Raw genomic sequence first — 12,570 nt, forward strand, 5'->3', positions numbered from 1 at the left:
GCAAGAGCATGAGAAAGAATGTTAATGGGCAGCCAGTATGTGTGGATGGAGGGAAATGAGACTGTTTTTACTATCTAAATGCTGGTTTAAATAAGGCCTGTAATATCAAACAGCTTTGCCGCGCTTGCAGATATTTTTTGCAGGAAGCATCAGTGCCACAGCTCAGCGATACACAGAATGTTAAACAACAACTTACTTCTCCGCTTGTGCCAAACGTGTCCCAACACATTTCTGGGGCGGATGAAAGCTGCAGCCCAGAAGGAAGTGCAGGCAGAGCCTGGCCATGCTGCTTTTATCTGGCCTGGCTGTTGTTGCCACAAAGGTAGTTGCTACAGAAACCCTTCCAGTCCATTTTTCGTGTTTTATTTGCACACCCGCAGCGCTTCCTCACCTGGGCCCGGTGCAGCCCCTGCCCCAGACGTGCCAGGGAGTGGGACAGGAGGAGGCAAAGCCCATCCTGCCCTGTGTCCCAGGCGCTGCTCTCAGCCCTGCACGGGGCCGGCACTCGGGGTGGGATGGAGTGGGAAAGGGGCTGGGGATGGGCTGGGGACAGGGCTGGGAACAGGAACGGGGACAGGGCTGGGAATGGGGACAGTCATGCCCTTTAGCAGCTCATGCTGCTGCCCCAAGCAGCTCCGTGGAGGTACGCGTTCCAGTGACGGGATTAATAGAACAGAATACAGGCAACGAGGGGTTGCTGGGAGGAAATAATTACCCGACTGCACACCCAGCGCAGCCGTGGTCCCTGCCTCTTGCCGGCACAGCCCAGGCCCTCGCAGCGGGCTCCGACCGGCCCCGCCGCCTCCTGCGGCACCTCCAGGCACCGGCGTCTGGGGAGCCCGTACAAGCAGTGCCCCAAGGGTTTGGTGGTTTGTCATTCCTTTTCAGCTTTGTAAACTGACATGCGTTTCCTCCCTATAGCAAAGTGGTTTATTATTTTTGCTGGGCTTTCATGGACTGCCAGTGCTGGTGTCACGTTTTCTGCCAAAGCTGTGTGTGCTTCCCATGCCGTGCTGCGTGTGCTCTGCAGCACTAAGGCAGGGTCACTGGTCTGCACCTCTTCTGGAGCAGGAACAAAGTCACACCACTCAGTGCTGTTGCTGGTTACGTGGGATGTACTGGTGTGTCCGTAGGCTGTGATAAAATCTGCATTACTTCACTTTGATTCAATTCATGTTTTTGAAGGCCATGCTGTTCCAGGAGGGGTTTCTCAGTCGTGGCGAAGCTTTCTCAGAGCAGAAAAACATTTCCCAGTGCGGTGAGTGACCCAAATTGGGTGTCTGCAGCACCACAAGCAGTGCCCACCCGCACAGGGGGCAGGCCCCCCACAGACACCTCGCCATGCACAGGACGATGCCGGGCAAAGCCTTTAAGGGGCAGAAATGAAGTCTGGGCTCCCCGGCTCCCACCCCGCTGGCTCCAGCAGCGCCCCAGAGCCGTGCAGGGACACGTCTGCGGCCCGCTCGCTGTTGGTGCAGGAGGGGCTGGCCCAGCACTGGGTTATTTCTGGCCACCACAGCAGTGCTGACACCAGGTTTTCCTGGGATGGCAATTTGGAGGCTTTAAAGAAGTATCAGCAGCCTCTTGTAATGGCGGTGTCGTTCAATGAATCTCCCATAATAAACGGCCAGTGACATCAGACATAAATCATCTCTCCTCTACAATGCTACGTTAACCTATTTTCCTTGTATAACCGTATTTCTCTGGAACTTATACCTAGGATACTAAAATTCTACCATGCAAGTTGCCTACAAAGAGTTAACTTTGCATGGTTTCTTAAAAGTGCTCTTTAATTATGAAATTAAAAATAATACTAGCATAATACTTGGTACCAAGCTGCGTATAACCCCAAAGCTTCTCCCAGCTGGCGGCCAGAAGGAGAGACCACGTGAGCGAGGTTCCACCCGCGGCTGCAGGGCTGGGAAGTTTAACTACAGCGTAAAGTTGTTTTCACAATGTTGACATTTTTTACAGGCACCAGAAATTCCGATTTTCAGCAAACTTCCCTGTGCACCCGGCCTCTCCCTGCGGTTTCTTCTGCTGCTGCTCAGGTTCTGCTCTGCAGGACCACAAACTGACATGCCTGAAAGGGAGGCAGGGGTAGGACCGATTTGAAATGTTTCCTGGGGGACCAGGAGGGCCGTAATGGTGCCTCACAAAGAGAGGTCTGAGCCGGTCGGTGCTCGAGGTGGGTGACTGCTGCAGGAGCCCTGTGTGGACGTGCAACCCCACCCTGTGCCTACGAACACCCCCAGCACCCCGCCGTCCTCCCAGTGCCTTATGTCAAGGCACTGCTGGCATTTGCAACACCCACACTCAGCTGCCACAGCATCCTGCAAAGCCTCGGGGATTTATATCCCTGCCAGCAGCCGCGCTAGCTTCAGCCTCGCCAGCACTGGGCCATGCCGTGTCATTCACGCTCAGACCCACAGCCGTGCTGGGGGTTGGGGCTGGGAGTGTGGGGCAGGACCGGGGCCGGACAGGGGTCCCAGCGGGGTTCCCCCAGGCACCCTGAGCACAGGGCTCCCGGTACGGCACAGACACAGGCACACGGAGCGAGCACAGCGTGGGGCCACAGGGCCGCTGCCGGGACGGGGGCACCTGGCACGGTGGGGGCTGAGCGCTGGGGCTGCTCGGCCTGGAGAGCATCGGGCACGGGGGGACCTTGCCAATTCCTGCAAGCACTGGAAATACCAGGGAAACACAAGAAAATGTTTTTTTTACAGTGAGGGTGGTCCAACACCAGCGCCCCACAGAGGCCGTGGATCCCCGTCCCTGCGGCACGGCCCCAGCAGCGGGTGCAGTGCCCCTGCCCCCAGCAGGGCTGGCACCGGGGGGCCCCCACCTCTGACCCTGTACTATCAATCAGACTAGGTATGGATAAAAAAGGAGGTTAAACATTTCAATCATTTTTAAATGTTAAGCCATTTGGAAAGGAGCAGTCCCTCCTTCTTTCCTGCAACAAAATCAGCATGCTGCAACCAGTGCCAAAGAGAAAGAAAAGTCTCCGCAAAGACAGATGCAGCTCTTTATCTGTGCGGGGTAGGTGATGTGCTACCGCCTGCCAGGGGAAGGCTGCAGGCACGGACAGTACCGGAGGAACGAATACCCGAGGCCGAGAGGGAGCGGGCAGGGAGAGCAGGGAACAGGAGGGCGGGGAGGGCAGGGACAGGGAGCTGGAACTGGTTTCGCCCCGGCCAGACTGGAAATGACGGCGGGGCCTGGCGGGGACGGGAGGCAGCCCCAGGCCTCGGGCAGAGCCGCGCTCGGTGCCCCTGTCCCACCGCGAGGGAGGGCGCCCACGGAGCTCAGCACCCCGCGGCCTACCCGAGGGCTCTTCACTTGGCCACGCTACTTCCTCGCGGGGTCTTGAAATGTGCGCATTTTGTAAGCCTTTTGTTATCTATTTTTAAGCACGTATCGCTGTCTGAAGAATCACCTAGAAATGTGAATTAACCGCAATAACACAAAAGGCAGGAAAAGTGTTTCAGAATTTTATTGGTGCCTGTTCCAGCGAAGGTTGCTAGGTACAGTGCCAGTAACTCTGCGGCTGCAGCTCTGCTGTCACTAAAAATAGTTACAACTTCAAAAGCCATGCCTAACACCAAATGTACGTGCAAACAAACCTGTGCTTGATTAAAAACCAAAACCTTCTTATTCATTAAAATTACATACAAATAAGGGGATTTTTTTTACTACTGTTTAATTAAAGCAGTTACATAACCTGAGAAGCTGAAATACCAAGTAACACCGTCTCTGCAGATATTGCAAAGTCAATTTTCACTAATATTTACACAAAAATTGAACTTAACAATATAGAAATCACACTACGAGAGAAAAATAAACATTTTCACATATATCCTTGAAACACGCTGTAATTCATAGTCACAAAATACGTAGTGGCCTTAATTCACAAGTTGTATGGCTCCAAAGTATTTGCAATTATTGTGCCAATACAATTAGACTCCAGAAATAATATTCAGTAGTAGATTCTGATTATGTTCCAAGGACTTGAAGTCAGAAGTAACACAAGTTTAAGTGGGGTGACACAGCGCTGTTTAAGCAGCTCTACCTTTTTGAAGCTAAGGCCTTTCAGCGCAGGTCTCCGCCAGCTGCCCCAGGCCCAGAATCGCCTCCCGCAGCTTCGCCTCTGCAGCCCCGGCGCCCACAAGACCCGGCCTGCGCCGGGGGGACTGTGGCGGCCTCTCCCACGGCCCTTGTTCTGCCTCAGCTGCCGGTTAATTGGGTCAGTCTGGGCAATTTGCTGTGTTTCCACGAGTCCCTCCTGTACAAAGGCGGCTGTGCCCAGGAGGGACACAAGCGCTGTGTGACAGTGAGCTTGGTACGCGCACTGTTGGTGAGCAGTGGGCACCCGTAGGTGCTGTGCTTCCCATAGATGCTACTGGCGGTCGTCAGGCGGCTGCTCAGGAACTCTGAAAACCTTTTTCGTATTCAAATAGAAAGAATTTCAGCCTGAAGCTTCCTTCAAAATCTTCACAAGGCTAACCAACAAGTACAAGTGCATAGACTTATCACAGGAATAAGAAATATCCATTTTAGGACGTATCACTCTATTAATCTTTGCTCTGGCCTGATCTGGAGACAAAAAATAGTAACAGGGAAAAAGACATCCCGGCGAGGCGAATAGCAGGGTTTGCTGCCTCCTGCCACCCCTGGGGCCAGCCTGTTTAACTGTTACAGACCTTGCTGGTCAGGTAGGGCTTTCCTCCTTTGACAGTGGGAAAAGCAGACGCTTTGCATAATGCATCCTTCCCGGGCTCTGGAGGGACTGGAGCTCGCAAGACAAGCGAGTTGTGCTCAGCCTGCTCCGGACTCAGCCCTGCAACTGCGGGGCATGCGAGGAGCCGGCCGCTCCGGCGGGCAGACCTCTGCGAGGGGACCCTCGGCCTCGCAGCCCCCTGCCCTGTCCCTGCGCGCCGGGAAGGAGGGGAGCGGGATGCCAGGCACAGGAAAGCCTGGAATGACCCCTTCTGCTGGGCTCACACAGTGTGACCGAGGGTTTATTCTGTGGGCTGACACTGTGAAAACAAATCTTCATTTCTGTCCTTGGACATAAACAGGAAGCCTGCGGTCTGGTGCCTGTGGAATCCCCTCCTTAAGCAGCCGCAGTTGTCCCCCAGATTCTCATCGCTCCGTGCCACAGCACCACGGGACAGGCCGGGCCGGGCGGCAGCTTGGCAGGGCATTTAGTGCCCTCTGCGCAAAGCAGGGGCAGTTAAGATACTCTTGATCACGATTTCGTTATGATTTAGTTTACTTTGTATCATATGAAGTGGATTCAAAACAAGCAAAAAAATTAGAATAGAATAGAATAGAATAGAATAGAATAGAATAGAATAGAATAGTTCAGTTGGAAGGGACTTTCAAATCCTAGATGTTCTGTTATGAAAATCTCTGAACTGACAGCAGATCATGTGTAGGTTTCATACTGATTTCATTTTGTATTAAAGATTACAATATGTGGGCGTTAATGGGCAGAAATGAGAAAAAAATTAACCCCATGAGCTGTAGGAAGCAAAATATAATCAATGAATAACGATTTGTTTCTGCGTGGATCATGGTAGAATGCTTTGGTAAGTCTTAAGCTCATAAATAACTATTTACCTCAAACTTCTTTTGGCATCTTCAGTGAATTATTTGTATTTATTAAAAGATTCCTAAATTGACACAGGAAAAATAGATTAAAGACATGATCATGAGATCACAAAATGTTTGATTGCATTTGCTAGTCAAAGGCTGATGCAGCACAATGAGGGAAGGTGGAGCTTTTAGGTGGTCTTGTAGTGAGTTGATGAGCTGAATCTGGCTCCCACTTACACAGCCCGTTGTCATCATTGCTAATTAATTAACAATGCCAGCCAAAGCCCACAGGCTGTAATTGAGATTACATAGTCTTTGCACATCAGATAGGTCAGAAAGGAAGTTCAGGAAAGCAGCTTAGGGAAAGGCTGCTTCGATGATACCCATCACAAATAACCAAACGGATGTCCACGGACTGATTGTTTTTCACTACTGTAGTAAGGATAAGTACCAAAAGGGAAATATTTAACGTCAGATTTGCCAAGATCCCCCGGAGCCAATGGCTGCAGCCAGCACCCTGCCTTGGCTTTTGTCCCAGCGGTGTCCCCTGTGCCTGAGCAGCCTCCCCGCCGCTGGGACAGCCCGACGCACGCGATTCTGCAGGTAACAAGCAGCCAGGCGGGAGGAGATACGAATTGGGTGTGATTTTGCAGTGGCTCTGACTACCCTACATCAAAAACAGCAGTGCTTTAAAAAAAAATAGCAGGAGCTACGTGAGATTGTGAGGACCAGCCTCAAGTTCCAGCTGGTCTCAGTGCTGGCTGCGACACCTCGGTGTGCGTGCGTCTGGGAGCTGCACGGGAGTAGGATGCGGTTTGAGGGGTTAGCTCTGCAGGTCCTGGGACCTAAAAGAAGGAAAATTAACTGTGTGTGTAAACTGTGTTTAATGATCATTCTTGGGGTCGGTGGGAGGCTCCCGTACACCTCTGTGAGGTGAAGATGCTGCGGGAAGCTGCCTGCCCTTGCTGCTCAGCAGTAAAAAGGGTCTCTGTTAAATAAAATATCAGCACAGACCTCAGCAACGAACCGGGTAACCACACCAGGCCAATTGCTGAGTTCTCTTCAGTGAGGCAAGATGAAGCAGAGAGATCTTACAGCTGCTTCAGGATGAGCACACAAAATCCACCCCAGGAGCTCAAGACCCAGGTTTGCGGGGAAGGTACAGCCGTTTGCAGCTCGGGGGGGATTTTCCCTAGCAGGCTGTCTGTGCAGACAGGTGGGTTTCTCCTGCAGCACGCCAAACCCAGGATACCTGGGCTTGTACAATTTGGTTGCACTTGAATTATATGCAGCATAACAGCCAGCCAACTTTGCCCTATTAGAGAGGCATACTGCAAAAAGACAGTGAGTAACTACAGAAGGACCAACCTGGGTGCAAGGCTTTTGTTCTGCTGCATTTCTGCGTTTAGGATCTTTTTTCGGACAAGACTTGGTGGAACATTTCATTTCCTAAGTGAAAGGAAAAAGAGAAATAGACTACCAAACTCTGGGACATGAATACAATTCTAAACCTAGAGAAGCAGATCCAGAGCATATCGTATTTTAATGTGCTCCCTCTGCTTAATTCATCTGCCATTCTAAACAAGACGTGCCTCGGCTGAATGAAGTCTCAAATAATCACATAATAGAAGAAGTCATTTATTCTGAATCAGTCTCATTCTCTGGTGATATAAATAGGCTGTGCTATTCTACAGTGTTTTGTCAGTAGGGATTAATTAGCAATTGACCCTTGGTTGGGATTTTTTCACTCTCTCCATTTTTCATCTTACAGTGCTAAATGGGATCTTAACATTGCTTCAAGAAGCTATGCTTCCTAAGCAGTAGTTTAATTTATCTCTAGGCTATATATTAGTAGTTTAATTTATCTCTAGGTTATATATCAAGAGTGAATAGTCAGCGTGGAATTGAGTTTATTATAAAGATGTTCTGTTAGAAGACACAGTATTACAATGATTTAAACATGCTGTTAAATTTTCCATTAATGCCCAATTCTGAATATGAACACGGAGAACCACACTTTACATACTTTACATTTAGTTTTCTAATAAATAAGTTCAATAAATAGGGATTTTGCAGATTAAGAAGCTGTATGTCTGAACAGAAGCTGCTTTACAATGATGTCAAAAAGTAACGAGGGCTACTCCTGTTTGTTACTAACCACTGAAAATTAGTAAGCAAAATATAAATATTTTACTCTTACTATGAAGACTGGAGGAATGAGGATCTGCTTAAAACACCCCTAGGATTACATAGAACTTAATTTTGTACACTAAATTTATCATTTAAAGCATGCCTTCATACTGCTCTTAACACACAATATTTTCAAACACATTTCTTAAAAATATGAGAAATGAATGACTGCCCATGTAAGGTTTCATCTGTGCTCTGATCACTAGCTCTTGTATTACACAACATTTCAGCTTGACTAATTTTAGATGACCTATTCCACATTTGGAGAAGATATACAATAAACGGGTGGATTTAGTCTGTAGTATATTGCAACATCTTGTTAATACAGTAATTTGTCACAATACCAAAAAATTAATTCCTTCCCAATTATTTATACATATATATAATATAAACCATATATATATCGTTTTTTATAGTTATATTCTTGGGAAACAACTTTCATGTTCTCTGTAAAGATTGCCAGGAACAGAAATACTCTTGCACCAAAAGAAAATGCAGGTAACTCAGATAACGTAGTTCCACTCCTCTACAAGGCACAGCCAGTCTCAGCAGACGCGTTCCCGGCGCTCTACCCGTAAAGACCTGCAGGACGACCGCCACCATCGGTGGCCAAGGGCGGGGGCTGCAGCGCATGGCCCCCGCCAGGCAGGATCAGGCCGCCGGCCCCTCCGCGCCCACCCGTGCACCAGCAGCAGCTCACGAAGCACACCGCTGCCCGCGGGTGCGAGGCAGGTGCCCGCACCAGCTCCCAGAGCCACCCATCCGCCCGCGCGGCGGTCTGCTGCGGGTTCCGCGTCTGCCACGAGCGGCCGCCGTGAACTGAAAGCATAATCATGCACACACGTCGGTAAGCCTATCTTTTGTAACACGCTGGCATTCGAAGACTGAATCATAAACGTTACCAAACTACCAAATAATTATCAACACTAGAAGTAGATGAAGAAATAATGAAACCGTAAAGGTGTGACAGCCGCACCAGGACCTTGATTTACACACTTGTTTACAATGGCAAGCGAGTGAAAGGGCAGCACCGAGGCTCGGTATGTGGACTGAGCATCAGAAGAGAAGATACTGCTCTTTCTTACTTTTATTTCCTATTTTTAAAGGGAGGCTAATGAAGATCGCTTTGAATGTGGGAGACTAAGTCATTGAAACAGAAGCACTTTGATTGCTTTCTTCCTTTAGGGGATTTACTTCATTTTACTTTATCTGACACAAGTCAGAAAGAAACGAGAACGTTGTAAGGAGAAGGAAAGCTGAATTTTGACATGTTATTCTCCATTAAGATTAAAGTTCTTCCACTTACTTTGTTAAGTTTTTTCTAAGATCAGAAAAAGAGGCTTTATCTAAAATGAGTTTGAGAGACTGATAAATTTTCCTCGCACACTTGCAGCACTATCGTGCCCTACTCTGTCAAAGTGGAGGATTTTTGCAAACCGTTCCCAAATCTTTTGCATTAATTCACAAACTCGTATCTCCATTCTGCTTATACTCTGATAAAATATTGAGAGTCATTTCCTCACTTTTGGACTGCACATTGTGTTCACTTCTTCTGGATGATTTCCTGGTTGCCCTGGAAAGCCGCCTTCGAAAGGTGTCACCTGCCAGGAAATAAAGAATGGGGTCTACGCAGCTGTTGAGGCTGGCCAGACCCCTCGTCACTTGGTAAGTGGCATACACCTTATCGTTGAAGGCACACATTTGTGGAGTCTGAAAATCCACTCTGGCTCTTAGATTTAAGGTCTTCATCACGTGGAAGGGAAGATACGACACAGCAAAGACTGTCAACACAATAATAACCAGGTAAATCGACTTCCTCCTAAGAGGAGAGTTGTCCAAATCTTTGTAAATCAAAGCTTTCACAATTAGTCCGTAACAGCCAAGAATCACTATGAACGGGATGCAGAACATAAACACCGTGGTGCACATGCTGTAAATGAAGTAACTTCTCAGGTAATCATCGGTCGTGGTGTCGTAGCACGTAATGGTTTTATTTCTCCTTATCCCCGTTCCCGAGTAGAAGAGTATCGGCGAAATCACAGCCACCACGATGACCCAGACCAGGCTGCTGATGTAAACGGCGTTCTTCTTCTTCAGCCTCCCCAGCGACTTCAGCGGGTGCACGACACCCGTGTACCTGTGCACGCTGATGCATGTTAGAAACAAAATACTGCCATAGAGGTTCACGTGGAAAATGAACCTCTGCAGTTTGCACATGATATCCCCGAAGATCCAGTCGGTTTTATTGAAGTAGTAGAAGATGAGGGCGGGCAGCGTCAAGACATACAAGAAGTCGGCCAACGCCAGGTTGAACATGTAAACTGAGATGCCGCTCCAAGGCCTCATGTGGAAGACAAACATCCAGATCGCCACGCTGTTTCCCAAAAATCCAGTGATAAAGACTAGAATGTAGACGGTGGGCAGGTAGTAGAACTGGAAGCCGGTTTTGGTCAGGGAGCACTTGGTGGTGGCATTTCCCGCCGACCAGCCGCTGCCGGACAACAGGTTGGGTTCAGTTCCATTCAAAGCAGCAGAGATGAGGGCTTCGGTCATGATCTTTCCAGCAGGGTCACATAAGCCTGAGGTGAAGCAGCAAAGTCTCTACAGGGCCAGCGGCGCATCTGAAAGACAGCGACACAAGCGCAAAGGGAGCCTGACGGGGTGCACGGGCTGCCGGGCCGCCTTCCCAGCGCTCCCGGTGCCGGAGCCCCCGCGTGCGGCTGGGCGCTGGGCTCCGCGCCCCTCCCGGGGGGCGCCCCCTGCCCGGCACGGCTCGGCTCGGATGGGCTCGGCACGGCTCGGATGGGCTCGGCACGGCACGGCACGGCTCGGCACGGCGGGGCTGGACGGGACGGGACGGGACGCGCAGAGCGAGCTCCGCAGCGCGGCGGCGGCTGCCCCGGGACGCGGCGCAGCTCCGGGCGGCGGTGCCGCGGTGGGGGCCGCCGGGGGCCACCGGGGGACGGGGGCACCGCCGCTCCGCCCGCGCTCCTCCGCCCCGCTCCGCTCCCCCCCGCAGCCCCCGGGCAGCCGCCGCCCTCGCCCCCCGCCGCCCCCCGCGCCCCCACCTGCCTCCCGCTCGGCTCCGCTCTCGGCCGGGGCGCGGCGTCCCGCCCGCGGCTGCCATGGCCGGGCCGGTCCCGTGGCGGGGCCGGGGCTGCCGGGGCTGCTGGCGGGCGGCCGGGTGCCGCGGGACGGCCCCTGCGTGGCGCCGCCGCGGGGAGCGCGGCCGCGGCCCCGGTGCCGCGGGAGGCTCCGCGCCGGCCGCGGGCGGGGGCGGGCGGGGGCCGGGGGGGGCCGGCTCCCGGCGCCGGCTCTGCCCAGGGGCGCGCCGCCCGCCCCCCGCACCGCCCTCGCCCGCAGCCGGGCGGCGCTGGGGGCCGCTCCCCGCCCTCGCCCTGCCGGGGCCGGGGCCGCCCGGGGACCCTCCCCTCGGGCAGACAGACCCCCCCGGGGCAGACAGAGCCCCCCGGGGCAGACAGCCCCCCCCCGGGCAGACAGCCCCCTCCCCGGGGCAGACAGACCCCCCCGGGCAGACAGCCCCCCCCCGGGCAGACAGCCCCCTCCCCGGGGCAGACAGACCCCCCCGGGCAGACAGACCCCCCCGGGGCAGACAGACCCCCCCGGGCAGACAGACCCCCCCGGGGCAGACAGACCCCCCCGGGGCAGACAGACCCCCCCGGGCAGACAGACCCCCCCGGGGCAGACAGACCCCCCCGGGCAGACAGACCCCCCCGGGGCAGACAGACCCCCCCGGGGCAGACAGACCCCCCCGGGCAGACAGACCCCCCCGGGGCAGACAGCCCCCTCCCCGGGGCAGACAGACCCCCCCGGGCAGACAGACCCCCCCGGGGCAGACAGACCCCCCCGGGCAGACAGACCCCCCCGGGGCAGACAGACCCCCCCGGGCAGACAGACCCCCCCGGGCAGACAGAGCCCCCCGGGGCAGACAAACCCCCCCGGGGAAGACAGACCCCCCTCCGGGCACACAGACCCCCCCCCCGCACGCCTCCCGCCGCCCACCCACGCGGGACACGATCGCGGGTGGGCCCGGCCCCGCCGAGCCCCCGGTGCTCGCTGCTGCGGGGGGCAGCGGCTCCTTGGAGCCCCCCCGGGCGGGGGGGGCCCGGCCGGTGGCAACCTGCCGGCTGCAGCCCTCCGCCGGCGGGCGGCGAGCGGCGCCTCGAGCCGGTGCCTGCGCTCAGCTGAAAGCTGCGCCTTAGACGGAGGGCTGTTAGTGCCTCATGAATATGCATTCCTGTCTCAAACTTTTGAGTCTGCCTGAATTATAAAACTACTTTGTCGAGAGAGCTTAATTGGGAAATCAGCTGCGCATTGTGCCCCTGTCGGAATATGCAAGTGGCTGCAGATGGAGTCGCCAACTTGGCATTTACTGGGGGCCAAGTTACGCAGACTACGGCTTTGAAGCAACTTCTTAGATTTTGTAATAGTAAGACCTTTTCTTCCTGTATATTCATTTTTTCCTTTTTGTACTCATCCACTAGCTGCACATTTACTGTGAAGATGCGTTTTAGTTTTAATACAATTGAATACGAAGAGAAAGGAAAGCCAGTGAGGGACTGAGACAAGGACAGCAGCACCTGTAAAGCATGGATTGTAAAAAAAAAAAAAAGTCCAGTTTGCTAAGCTGTTCAGTGGTGCCCTCTAGGATTTTAAAGTGCTAACAAAAATTACTCCTCAGCCACAGCATTGCCGCAAGAGAAAGCGCCCAGCCCACAGAGCAGACATGCGAGGAGCACAGTATAACAGTACCAAGCC

The 12,570-nt window shown here is 53.1% G+C and overlaps 1 protein-coding gene across 3 annotated transcripts; it reads right to left on the reverse strand.

The window, feature by feature from the left end:
- Window positions 1-3,480: 3,480 nt before the first annotated feature.
- P2RY1 (purinergic receptor P2Y1) lies at window positions 3,481-11,060 on the reverse strand. Of its 3 annotated transcripts, XR_014588127.1 has the most exons (3): window positions 10,860-11,060; window positions 6,970-10,412; window positions 3,481-6,446 (listed from the first exon to the last, which is right to left on the reverse strand). XR_014588127.1 is itself a non-coding variant. In XM_083848657.1 (2 exons), exon 2 carries the CDS (start codon window positions 10,342-10,344, stop codon window positions 9,253-9,255), a length of 1,092 nt encoding a protein of 363 aa, XP_083704783.1. In that variant the 5' UTR covers window positions 10,345-10,412; window positions 10,860-11,060; the 3' UTR covers window positions 3,481-9,252. The 3 variants fall into 3 exon arrangements, 2 of the variants coding, with proteins under 2 accessions (XP_083704783.1, XP_083704784.1); XM_083848657.1 differs by having other exon boundaries at window positions 3,481-10,412; XM_083848658.1 differs by having other exon boundaries at window positions 3,481-10,412; window positions 10,864-11,047.
- Between the last annotated feature and the right edge of the window lie 1,510 nt (window positions 11,061-12,570).

This window comes from Anser anser, assembly GCF_964211835.1.
Source record: "Anser anser genome assembly, chromosome: 9".
NCBI lineage: Eukaryota > Metazoa > Chordata > Aves > Anseriformes > Anatidae > Anser > Anser anser.

Bases quoted from the DNA above. Each gene is read 5' to 3' on its own strand.
- P2RY1 (XM_083848657.1), bottom strand. From the start codon at position 10,344: ATGACCGAAGCCCTCATCTCTGCTGCTTTGAATGGAACTGAACCCAAC.